This window comes from Histomonas meleagridis (genome assembly GCF_020186115.1).
Source record: "Histomonas meleagridis strain 2922-C6/04-10x chromosome Unknown contig_9, whole genome shotgun sequence".
NCBI classification, from domain to species: domain Eukaryota; phylum Parabasalia; order Tritrichomonadida; family Dientamoebidae; genus Histomonas; species Histomonas meleagridis.
The window spans coordinates 1095687-1109895 of NW_027150923.1; the positions used below are offsets into that span (position 1 = coordinate 1095687).

Consider the following 14209-nt stretch of genomic DNA (forward strand, 5'->3'; position numbering starts at 1 on the left):
CAAGTTCCCCATCAATCACATATTCCAATAAACTTACATTATCATATTATGACATACCAACAAATTCTCCTACAATCTCTCCATCTCTCACTCCATCAAATATATTAATACAAACGTATACAACGTCATTTGTCGAGTCAATGACGCAATCACCTACAAATGTTCAAGTTACAACATCTGTTCCATACTCATATATCTCATATGTCAACTCGCAAACGCGTATTCAAACAAGAACAAGAACGAGCACAAGGATTGTAACCACCTCATTTTCATACTCGAAAACATTTACTGCAGTGAGTGATCCTGTTCTAATGCTTACTTCTGTAACAATTACATTCACTTTCAGGGTAACCATAACGTCATATTACTCCACTTCCACATCTACTTATTCAAACGTATTAGTGCCAACTCAAGTTTTCACCCAAACTGATTCTTTAACAGATTCAATATTATATGTTCAATCAATGACTTATTCTCCAGTTCCATCACTAACACTTGCAAATTCTATTACTTTGTCACATACATTTACACCATCAATAACACAAATTTCATTACTTGACGAGACTTATATGTTGGAAACTTCATTTACATTTGTTCCATCAAGTTCATTAACGATTACAAATACATTAACTAATACTCTCTCATTAACACATACTGAAACAATAACACCAGAATATGAAAAGTCAACAATAATCACTGAGTTACCAACAACAACAATTGGAGATTTGCAATCTGGTGTAACTTTCATTAAAACTTTAATTTCAAAATATTCGATTACACAAACAATGATTTTAAGATCAATTTTTACGAATACAATGAGTGTCACATTCTTTAATTCAACATATTTTTACATTTATTCGAATTTTATTTCATATGAATATATAATTTATCAATATTCGACTTATTATATATATTATGGTCATTTCTTTAGTAAATTTGAAAATGAAACAATAGAGAATGATAACAAAATCACAAAAAATGTAATAATTGGTGTTATTTGTTGTTCAATATTAATAATTCTTATTATCATTGGAATGATTATATTTTTATTTCGACGAAATCGAACACGAAATTTGGATTCGAATTCTAGTTCTAAAACAGAAACATCGAAAAGTTCAACAACGAAACAACAGCAAATTGAATTTATTAATGAAGAATTTCGTGAAATTGTTCACAATGAGAATGATCAATGGATATAATTCATTTTAATTTTTAAATGATTTTGTTCTTTTGTACATTTTGAGAAGTAAAAAGTAAATTCACTCCAATTTTATCATACATATGTTTAAATGCATTGATTTTTGTTTTGTTTTTTTTTTTAGAATTCTTTATTCAATCTTTTCGATTTAACTAAGAAAATAAAAAGAAATTTCGTTCTTGAAATACATAAAATTCGTGTTCATGTTGAAATAATTATTAAAATGGTTTCTAAACGATTTTACCATCATTTAAGAATAACATCTAAGAAAAATAAAGTTAAAAATTCGTTTACTTACTATTTTCTTTCGATTTAACTAATTCATTAGGTATCGAATCGAACACCATCTTTAATGGTTCTAATTTCGGCGCACCAAATGGAAGCACCACCACTGTAGCATTCAAAACGCCGCCTTTCTTAAAACCTGAAAGTGGTTTCATCTGATACCAATTTGTAATTGGAACTCCGACTTGAAGATCCTTTAACGGAATTGTTACTTCTCCAAATTCTTTATCAAACTTAATGTTCTTATCTGCAAGCCTTATTACGAGATTATCTTTTTGTTGATCAGTCAGATATAAATCATAACTTTCGAACCATTGTGGTGTTGATGAATCATCTTTCACAGTTGACTTTTGATATCTTATATCATTCTCAAGTTGAATTCTACAATAAGTATCATTTTTAGATACTTTATCAACATTTGGACAGTTAACGGCCTCCGCAACGATAACTTGAACAGTTAACGGTTCCGTTGGTTGATCGGTAAACGGTTTTTGTAGCGGTGCGGCCAAATTAGCTATGAGGTGAATTTCACCTTTGTTTGATGTGAATTGGTATCTATTGTCGATAATAGATCCATATTTAATATTTATAAGTGGAACGAAAGTTTTAGCGATCTTTTTATCTTTCTTATCAGGTCTATGTTCCATTAATTGTATTTTAATTTCATCAGTATTTAAGCTGATAACATTTAATGTTAAAATATCATTCCATAATCCATTTGAAGCAATTCTTGTCATTAATTTCTGTGATTTCTTTTGTTTCCTTAATGATATAATACAATATGACATTCTATTCTTCTTCATTATGATTCTAGAGCCTTCAAGTACTCTAATATGTACTTGCATTTGTTCACCTTCTGAAGGCATTAATGGCATATTATTAAATGGTTCATTTATACCAAATTGAGTTATTTGATATTGTATTTTAACTGATCCTATTTCACCAAAGCTTATTTCTTTCTCATAAATATTATTTAATTCAAGTCCATTTAAGTCTGTTTCATTAGGATCCGTCACTTTTTTATCACTGGAGGTTTTTGAATGTGACATCAAACACATCAAAAGCTTGTTATCGGTTGTTGTCATTAATATATGGAAATCATCCGAAATGGCATTCCTTATTGCAGAGCATTGCGGAGTCACATCTCCTTTGACTTGTACCGTCAAATAAGGCTCACTTACATTCTTTAATGGATTCAGAGTGATAGCTCTGACATTTAATACCAAAGGAATGAAAGGATCTTCAACAAATGACATCTTTCCAGGTGCAGCCAAATGAGTCACCAAATGTAATTGACCTGGTTTCGTTACATTTTTAGCTGGGATCAAGTCATACACTTTATCTTCAGGAATACCACATTTGAAACTTTTCATGGGCATTTCAATGAAACCGATCAAATCATCTCTTGAAGCAGTGTCATGATCGTAAACCGAAATTTTGATTGAATCGGTGTCATAACCTAACACATCAATATTGAAGTATTGATTCCATTTTGGATTCTTTGAATTATCAATCATTCTTGTCTTAAACTTTTTACCAGATAATGTTTCAATGACACAATATGCATCAGATTCATTACCAGCAGCATCCATAGCAGCCAAATTAAATGCTTCGATTATATTAATATATAATGTAGTCTTAGAATTCATTAATTTAATATGTTCTTCTTTAAAGTCTAAGAATGGTTCTACTCCATAAGGTACAATTTGTAATCGAAGATGAATTTTATCTTTATTATTATCTAATGTATACCAATCAGAATAAGTTTTACCAATTTGGAATTCATTTAATTTGAAGTCACGTTTTGATATTTCTTTATCTTTACCAGGATTATAATCCTTTAATTGAATTGTTAAATTATCTGTTTGAGGATAATTCAAAAGAATTGTAAATGTTTCATACCATTGAGGTGCAGAAGTATCAGAAAGATAACGAGTCTTAACATTACGTAATAATATTCCATTAAGTTTAGCGACTACATAAGGATCATATTTAGATACTACATCAGAAACACGTTTTTCTAATGTTGCTTCATTAACTTTAAGATGTAATTGATATAATTCTAAAGGCTGTGGTACAAATGGTATTGATCCAGGACCAGTTACATGTAATACTATATGAACTTTACTGAAACCATTTAAGTCATACCATTTATCTTCGACTTGACCAATATTTAATGATTTAATTGGTACATTAATTTCACCCATTTTTTCATCTGAAGTAATTACATCATAATCTCTAATTGTAAATTTAACAATATCATCATCTAAACATTGGATTGGAATATGAGTCACATAATTCCATTTAGGATTTAATGTCTTACGAATATAAGGAGAATATATTTTAGATCCTTTCCGATGTTTAATTTTAATTTCACAATATGGATCACTTAATAAATTAACATCACAAAATGGTAAATTAATAGCTTCAACTAAATGAATATGTAACATTAATTGTTCATATATTTGTGGTATTGGTGCCTTATTAAATTGTTGATTTACAAATGCTTCTTCACCATAATTTAATATTTGACCAAAACATTTCACTTTATCATTAGTTAAATCAGTGATTTGACCTTGTATCATTTTATCTAATGATATTTTAGTATCAAATACTTTCTTAGGAGTAATTTTTTCTTTAATAATATTAGGAATTTCATATGCAGTTAATAATAATTTATCTTTAAGTGGATTAGTTAATATTAATTGGAAGTTTTCTTCCCAAATTTGTTGATTTTGATTTATTGTAGATACTGGATATATATCTTTTTCAAGTTGGACATTAAAGAACATGTCATTCTTAGTTTGTTTTGGTTCAATTAAACTTGATAAATGGAAATGTAATATCTTCGGTACAAATAATTTAGGTATAAATGGTTCAGCATTAGGTTCAGTAATTTGATATCTAAGATGTATTTTAGGTATAAGAACTATATCACCTTCAGGTGAAGGATATCTTCTAGGATTTAATTGATACCAATCATCAACTACAGAACCAAATTGAATATTCCTTAATGTTATATAACCATATGTTATATATTCTAAAGTTGAAGCATTTCTTACTCGAATTTGTAATGTATCAGTGTTCAAACTTTTAGGTTTAAATTGGAAATATTGATTATAAAATGGTTCAGCACTTTTTACAACTCGTGTCTTTTGTTTAGTCTTCTTATGACCATTTAACCTTAATTTAACTTTTAATGAAGGATGAAATTGTTCAGGATTAGGATGTAATTCTTTAATTTCTATTACATGTAAGTTAAACATTATCTTTGGACTCTTTGGTATGAATTTATCAAATTTAGGTGGTGCATCAAATGGATTTTTACCTAATGTATCAATATGAATTAACAAATGAACTCTTCCTTGATTCTTATTGTCTTTAATTAATTCATAATCTTCATCATAAACATAATTAGGTTCAAACTTATTTAATGGGAGTTCACATTGAGAAGAACAATGACCTGTATGATAAATTTGTACAATTAATTTATCTTCATTATAATTATTTAAGAAAAGTCTAAACTTTTCTTTCCATTGTGGTGTAGTAGTTGCAACAGGGTATTTATTAGTTTTACATTTGCTAATATCATTTTTCAAAAGAACTTTACAACATGTTATTACATCTAATTTTGTAATATCATAAGCATCATGTACAAATACATTAATAGGATAAATATTAAAGATATGTTCTACAAAAGCTGGTTGATTAAAATCTGATACATGTATAATGACATGTAATTCACCATTTTTAACTTTTAACCATCGTTCTTTAATTATTCCATTACCCATTTCATTAACTTTGAATTTAAATGTTTCTAATTTATCATCACGTGATACTTTATCATGATCATAAATTATTAATTTAATGATATCAGTACCAATACTTTCAATTGGAATATGAAAGATTTGATTAAAGACTGGATTTAAATTCCGTGGGATAACTCTAGTCATACCTAAATAACGTTTATTCTTATTACGTTTCTTACCTTTAATACCTTCTTTAGTAGAATTTAATGGATATAATTTAACATATGCATCAGTAGAATTCTTTTTACCAATATCATTACGTGGTAAATTACGTGCTTCTTTAATATATATATTGAAATATCTTTTATTTGCATTAACAAATGGTATTATAGTTGGTAAATTAAATGAAAATTGGGTATTAACTGGTAATATATTAATTAAAACTTTAGCTTTAACATTAATATTATCTCCTTTAATTTCAATTGTTTTCTCTGATAATTGATTTAATTGGAATTCATTTAATGTCACATAACCTTTAGCTATAGGTTTAGACATTATAACTTTTTCATTATTATAATGTTCATATAACAAAATTTTAATTTTATCTGTATTAGGATCAGTTAATAAGAATTTATTTTCATAATAAAAGATACCATTATTAGATACATTTGAATATGTACATTTAATTTCATTTTCTACTGATATTTCACAATAATAATCATTTAGCCTTTCAAATTCTATAAATTCTGATAAACGAAAATGAACTTCATAAGGTATAAATAATTTCTCGATAAATGGAACTTCATTAATATTAACTAATTGATATATCATATGAAGTTTTCCACCTTTATTACCTTTATAAGGCATCATATCGAACCATTTATCATAAACTTTACCGAATTCTAAACTTCTTAATAAGAATGTTGTTGTCGAAATTAAATCATCTTTTGATAATTTATCATAATCCCAAATCGAAAGTTTAAATTCATCTGAATTCAAACTTAATACTTTAAATCGAAATTCTTGATTCCATTTAGGATTAAGAGAATTATCAATAATACGAGATTTTTGTTGATTATCTTGACCAATGAATTCCATAACACAATAAGCATCACTACCAGTAACATCACATATAGGTAAATCTTGAGCTTCTAATAACTTAATACATAATTCCATTGATTGACAAGGAGGAAGAGGAGGCTTTGGTTCTATAATACCTTGAAATTCAGGAACTTCTTGTTTATCAATATGAATCTTTAATCTTAATTTACCACCATTTTTATATTGTTTTTCAGGTGTTAAATTAAACCATTCATCATATACATGACCTAATTTAAATTGATTTAATGGTAATTCTAATGAAGCAAAAGTTGTATCCTTTAAATTACCTTCATCTTTCATTATAATATTTAATTTATCATTATTATAATCAGTGATTAATAATTTATAATTACCAAACCATTGTGGTGTTAATGTATTATCTAAAACATTAGTTTTATTTTGACGGATATCATTAGTTAAATTAAATAAACAATAAGGATCAGTTTTCCCTACATTATCAGTCTTAGGAATATCAATAGCTTCACATATACATAGATTTAATACATCTGGTTTAAATTGTTCATTAACAAATTTAGGTTTACCTGGTGCAGCTAAATGAATCATTAAATGTACCATTGTAGGTTTAGGACTTCTAACATTCATTCGAAGTGGATAATATTTATCTTCTGGGAAACCTGGAGTTAAACTTATAATAGGTAATTCTAATTTACCTATTTTATCATCTTTACCAAATTTATCATAATCATACATATTTAATACAAATGTATCTGTTGCATAACTTTTAATTTGGAATTCAAATTCTTGATTCCATATTGGAGTAAGTGTTTTATATTTAATTTCAGTCTTCTTTTCATTTTTCCTTTTCTTTAACTTAATTTTACAATATGGATCACTTAAACCACTATTATCCATACCTGGAATACCATTAGCATCTATTAATTTAACATAAAGTGTCATATAATCATTAACAGGTGGAGGTAAACCAATATCTGAAAATGGCATTTGATTTGGTGCTGATAATTGAGCATAAAACTTTAAGTTACCTTTATTAGTTAATGTTAGAGTTTTATCAATAGTTTTACCATATTCTAATGACTTTAAAGGGAATTCTCCATTACCAATTAAATTATTTTTATTCTTATAAGTATTTAATTGATCAATTACTAATATATCTTCTTTAGGATCTGTTACCAAGAAATAAAAGTCTTGGTTATAAGTTGTATTTAATAACTTATGTTTAATAGAACTCTTTTGTGAATTTGTATCATTCTTAAGTTTTAATGAAAACATTGAATCAATTTCTTTATCTTTAACTTGACAATTTTCTACATTAACTAAACGAACATTTAATTGATAAGGAATAAATGGTGCATCAACATAAGGTACTTGACCAGGAGCAGTAATTTGATATTTCATTTCTAATACACCACCTTTACTATGTCCATGTAAAGGAGTTAAATTAAAATTACCATATTGTGTAATACCTGGTGGTATAGTTGATAAAGGGATATCTAAAAATGAAATTCGATCATCTTTACCTACTGAATCGAAATCATAAAGTTCTAAACGTAATATATCAGATCCATAACTTATAATATTCATACGTAATTGTTCATCCCAACGTGGTGTTAATGTATTATCAATTCGTCGACTTTTAATTGCATTCTTTTCTCGACCTATAAATGATATTTTTACATAAGGATCCGCTTTACCATTAGCATCTACTGAAGGTATATCAAATGCTTGAATTAAATGGATTTGTATTTCAAGTTTATCTCCTGCTGGTAAAGGAGGTGGAGGTACAAATTCACCAGAAAATGGTTCAACTCCAATATTATCCACATGAATTTGTAAATGGATTTGTCCTCCTTTCTTTACACCTTTAACTGGTGTAATATTAAACCATTTATTATATACAAAACCAGATTTAAATTCCTTTAAAGGAATATTAATTGTACCAATATCATCATCTCGAACTTTATCATAATCTCTAACTAATATCTTTAAGTTATCTGAATCATAATCAGTAATTAATAATTGATGATATTCATCCCATGAAGGAGTTAAAGTATTATATTTGATTTGAGTTTTAATTGGTTTTACATCATTAGTTGTTGATATTAAACAATAAGGATCACTTAATGAACCTATATCCATTTTAGGTAAATCTTTAGCATCAATTACTAATAAATTTAATGCTTTAGGTATAAATGGATTTTCTTGAAATGCAACTTGATTCTTATTAGCTAAATGTAATATCATATGAACAATTCCTCCTTTCTTAACTCCTTTATAAGGTGTAAAATTAAACCATTGATCAATAATATGACCATATTCTAATGTAGAAACAGGAATTTCGATATAACCAATTTTATCATCTGATCCTATAGCATCATAATCAATTAATGAAATTTTAACAACATCAGTACGTAAACTTTTGATTTCAATATGGAAATCTTGATACCATACAGGTGTTAATGTCTTCTTAATAATACGTGTCTTTAATGGCTTTTCTTTACGATGTAATAACTTAATTTTACAATATGGATCACTTTTACCATTCGGATCCATCGATGGGACATCTGTTGCTTCAATAATTCGAATATTTAATGTAACTTTATCACTAACACTTTCAATAGGCTTTAATGGAGGTAATGATTCAAATGCTGTTTTACCATATTCATTCACATTGAATATTAATTTTATAGAAATTTTCGTCTTAGGGAATTCAATTACTTTTTCCACAATTTGATTTAATTGGAAATCATTAGGTATTAATATTGTTGAAACTTCTTTCTCTTTCTTCTTTAAAGAATATAATGATATTTTGAACTTCTCTGATGGTTGCCAAAATGGGAAATGTAATTCTTCATACCATTTATTCTCTGATCGAACTGCAGTACTTTGACATGTTAAATCATTTTCAAATTGCATTCTGAAATATGATGCTTCACCACAATTTTTACCTTCCATAACTCGAACATTTAATATTCGATATGTAAATGGATTTCGTTCAAATGGTTTATCTTCTTTACGTGCTAAATGTAATTTCATATATAACTTACCATGCATTTGACACTTAGGTCCAATGATATTAAACTCTAAGTCTTGTGGTTCACCTGGTTTTAAATATTTAACAGGTACTTCAACTGTTCCAATTAAGTCATCTTTGCCAACTATGTCATGATCTTTAACAATAACTTTTAAGACATCAGAACTTAAACTTAATACATTTAATGAAAATGATTCATTCCAAACTGGATCTAAATCACTATCAATGATTGACGTCTTCTTTTCTCCTTTTCGACCTTTAATAGATAATATACAATATCCATCACTATAACCATTAGAATCCATTGCAGGTAAATTAATTGCATTCATTACATTAACATAAAGTGTATATCCTTTGTCGAATGGCTTCAATTGATCTTTTGACTTCTTTTTATCTGAAGAAGAAGATGAATTACTTTGACTTCCATTTGAATTATTAATTTTCGCTTTCTTGGACCTCCGCTTATATAAGTAGTACTGTGATGGATTCAATGGTACAAAGACAACGTCTTGGAATGGCTGCACACCAACTGGTAACGCCTGTACAAAGACATGGACTTTACCTGCGTAGTCTAAACCTTTCGCTGGTATCATATCGAGCCAATATTCTTTAGTTTGTCCATCGACAAGTGGCTCCAAACTTATTTCATTTGTACCAATTAATTTCTCTGTTGTTACATCTTTGTCGAGTAATTGTATTTGTAATTTATCTTTCGATAAGTCATATCCGACAAATTGAAATCGATTATTCCAAACAGGCCAAAATGTATTATCGATTACCATTGTCTTATTCCACATCTTATCAAAGTTAAGTTTGACCTTACAAAACGGATCTGATTTACCAAACAAATCCATTTTAGCTACGTCTGCACCTTCAAGTACATTTACGTATAAATTATATACAGAAAATGGCGTATTAGTAAACGGTATTGCGCCGGGACATGTGACATGATACATGACACGTAATGAGCCGCATTCAAATCGCCCATTCTTTAACGGTATCCATTGATCGATAACTTGGCCATAGCCCATATCAGTTGCAGCGATTGTATGTTTGCCAATTAAGTCATCTTTGCCAACAATATCATGATCATATACTGAAAATACAATTTGTGATTCTCCAATGTTTGGTATGTCGAAGCAAAACAGTTCGTTCCAACGTGGGTTTAAGTTCTTATTGATGATTCGTGTCTTCTTTTTGTTTTTCTCATCAATGATATTATATAATACACAATATGGATCTGATGTCCCACCGACATCTAACGCTTTAAGACCTTTCGCTGCTATTACTCGGATATAAACTTGTAATGTTTCAGCTTTAGGTAATGGATCAAATTCTTCATTTGAAAATGGAATATCATTTGGTGTAAGTACATGAATGGCTAATCGAATCTTTCCATTCTTAGTCCCATCTTTGTTAACTAAGTCGAACCAGTCCTTTTTGACTTTGTTAAATTCAAGTGAACTTAGATTAACGGTCGTCTTTGATGTGACGGTTTTTTCGTTTTCCTTCAAGTTGAACGTTAACGCGACATCTTCCCATTTTGGTGTGCAGAAACAAAACTCTTCTTCAAAAAGATATTTGTCAGTAGGCTTAGCTACCGCTGTGTTTTGGAAGTTTTTGTTGTCTGTAGTGACTTCACAATATAACTTATTTGTAGACTTCGGTTCTAAAACTGCTTCAATGACACGAACATATGTAAGAAATACTGAGAATGGACGGCGAACAAACGGAGTATCGTTTTCATCTGAAAGATGAGTAACAATGTGAAGCTTTGGAAATCGAGGAGTCTTTGCTATCTTACATAGATCAACCCAACTTTCGGTGACTTCGCCTGGAACTAAGTATTTTGGTGAAATTTGATAATAACCGATTTTGTCATCTTTACCGACTTTGTCGTAATCAAAAACTTCGATGTTAAGAATGTCTGTTTCATAGTTTGTAATACGGAAGTGAAATTCATTTCTCCATTTTGGATTTAATGAATTGTCAATTGTTCTGGTTTTTGCTTTTTGATTGCCCATTTTTAGTACACAATATCCATCGCATCCGCCATTGGCATCTAAAGGAGGTAAATCTTTCGCCTCAATTATCTTCAGGTGAAGAAGCATTGTTGGAAAAACTACCGCCAACCGTTTCCTCTGAAAATTTGGTTAATTGAATCGATCTGTTAATTGTATAAAGCTGTTGAAATCAGTCACTTTTATTAATAAAAGTTCCAATTTTTGGATTACGCTCAAAATTTTATATCAAAAAGTGCAACTTTTATTCAATTTAAAAAAATTTTTTTGATAGAATCGTTTTTAGTGATTTTTTGATGAGAATAAAAAAAATTAATTTGAAATTTTTCGATTTTTGGGATTGGTGTTCAATTGTACATTGGAAAGTATCAGTAAATTGTGTGTTTGCCATCTTTTAGAGAGTACCAAAAGGTGGTCACAGAAAAAATATTTTTGTTAATAAATCAATACACATTTATAATTTTAATTTGTAAACCCAAAAATATTCATAGTTGTTGTTAATGCTCTTCGTTAAATACTGAATTATTTTAATTTTAATTTTTTTATGATAGATAATCAATTTCATTTTGAATCAGAAAGTTGAAAAATCTCTCTATTACATTATTTAGAATTATATTTTATATTTTCTTTTATTTCATTTTATCACTTATATCCATTCCTCTCTGTTCATTTTAAGTTTTACCCACGTAATTAATATAGCCACTTTGATGTAAATGTCAATTATTTGAATAGAACGACATAGGCAAAAACTATGATGTTTGTGAATTTACAATTTGGAATTTGATACAATTTTGAAACAATTGCACAAATAAAATTTTGTTTTGTTTGATAGACACATCTCTCAGATCTAATAAAACATATCCTATACTGAAGAGACTCATTCTTATTTAATAAATTAAAGTTAATGATTTTGATTTATTTAAATGTTTCTTAATATAAAGTGACATTTAAGTAATTGCGAAATTTTCCTTTAATTTTTACTGTTTGCGCTATGAAATATTTAAAACGAATTCCAAAATATATGATAAAATATCAAACGATCAGAATAAACAAAAAATAATATGAAGAAATATCTTTTGCATTAATATCAATTCCATTTTGCTTAAGAAGTAAATCCTTAACATCATTATGTGATTTCATATTTGCAAGAATAATTGCTGTTCTAAATATTGAGTTTAATTTTTATGTGATATTTTGATACTTCATATGTTTAAAATCAATAATAATAAAAATGATGAAATATTCTTAGCATTAATATCAATTCCATTTTGATTAAGAAGTAGTTCAACTATTTTAAAATAACCATTTTTAGATGCTTTCATAAGTGCTGTTTCAAATATTAAAAATAATTTTCAAATATTATTTCGAAATTAAACATAATTTAAATGAACTACAAACAAATTTAATAAACATCTTTTGCATTAATATCAATTCCTTTTTGTTTAAGAAGTAATTTAACTATTTTAATTTGATTTTGTTCTGATGCAAATATAAGTGCCGTTTTAAATATTTTAAGTAATTTTCAAATATGATTTTAAAATAAATAATTATTAATAGAAACAATACATAATACTAATAAACACCTTTCATATTAATGTCAATTCCATTTTGCTCAAGAAGTAAATTAACTATTTCGAAATGACCGTTTTCGACTGCTTTCAAAAATGCTGTATTAAATAATCTAAATAATTATCAAATTTAAATTTGAAATCCAATGTTGTTTATATAAACATAAAATAAAGCAAGTAAATATCTGTATTATTATAAACAATTCCATTTTGTTGAAGAAGTAATTTAACTATTTCTGTATAACCTTTTTCTGAAGCATGGAAAAGCGCTGTTTGAATTAGCATTAATAAATTCCAAATATTATTTTGATATAGAAAATTATTAAAATACATTTTAAACAAAACAAATAAATAGTTTTAGCATTAAAATCAATTCCTTCTTGTTCAAGAAGTAATTTAACTGTTTCTATATAACCATTTTTAGCTGCAGATATAAGAGCACTATAAAATAATTTAAATAATTTCCAAATGTTATTTTGGAATTTTAAATTATCTAAATAAATATTACACAAAATAATCAAATATCTTTAGCATTAATATCAATTCCTTTTTGTTCAAGTAGTAATTTAACTATTTCTGTAGATCCATTTTTAGATGCATACAAAAATGCTGTATTAAATAGTTAAAACAATTTTCAAATATTATTTTGAAACATCAAATTATTAAAATAAATTGTAAATAAAACGGATAAATATCTTTAGCATTAACATCGATTCCTTTTTGTTCAAGAAGTAATTTAGCCATTTCTGTATATCCATTTTTAGTAGCATACAAAAGTGCTGTATTAAATAGTTTAAACAATTTCCAAATATCATTTTGGAACATAAAATTATTAAAATAAATTTTAAATAAAACAAATAAATATCTTTAGCATTGATATCAATTCCTTCTTGTTCAAGAAGTAATTGAGCAATATCGACATAACCTTTTTGTGATGCATAAATAAGTGCAGTTTGAAATCATTTTAATAATTTTCAAATTTTATTTTAAAATTTCATGATATTAAAATAAATTTTAAATAAAACAAAAAATTATTTTTAGTATAAATATCAACCTCTTTGTTTTCTAATATGAAATTAAACAATTTAAAATTAACGATATCATTTTTCGGAAACAAAAATAACTCTCCAATTTCATTAATCGAATATTTAAGAAAGTTATTATCATAAAAATAATGAAATATATCATTTCGATGAAACATGATAGCAGCTTCAAATGCGCCTATAAATGATGAATGATTTTGTTCACATAAATGAATGATTTCTTCATTTCCA

At 27.2% G+C, this 14209-nt stretch overlaps 1 protein-coding gene across 1 annotated transcript; it reads right to left on the bottom strand.

The window, feature by feature from the left end:
* Window positions 1–1488: 1488 nt before the first annotated feature.
* GO595_009527 (C2 domain containing protein) lies at window positions 1489–11457 on the bottom strand (the record flags this gene model as incomplete). The annotated part of the gene is made up of 1 exon (XM_067923222.1): window positions 1489–11457. One exon carries the CDS (start codon window positions 11455–11457, stop codon window positions 1489–1491), a length of 9969 nt encoding a protein of 3322 aa, XP_067770529.1.
* Window positions 11458–14209: the final 2752 nt, after the last annotated feature.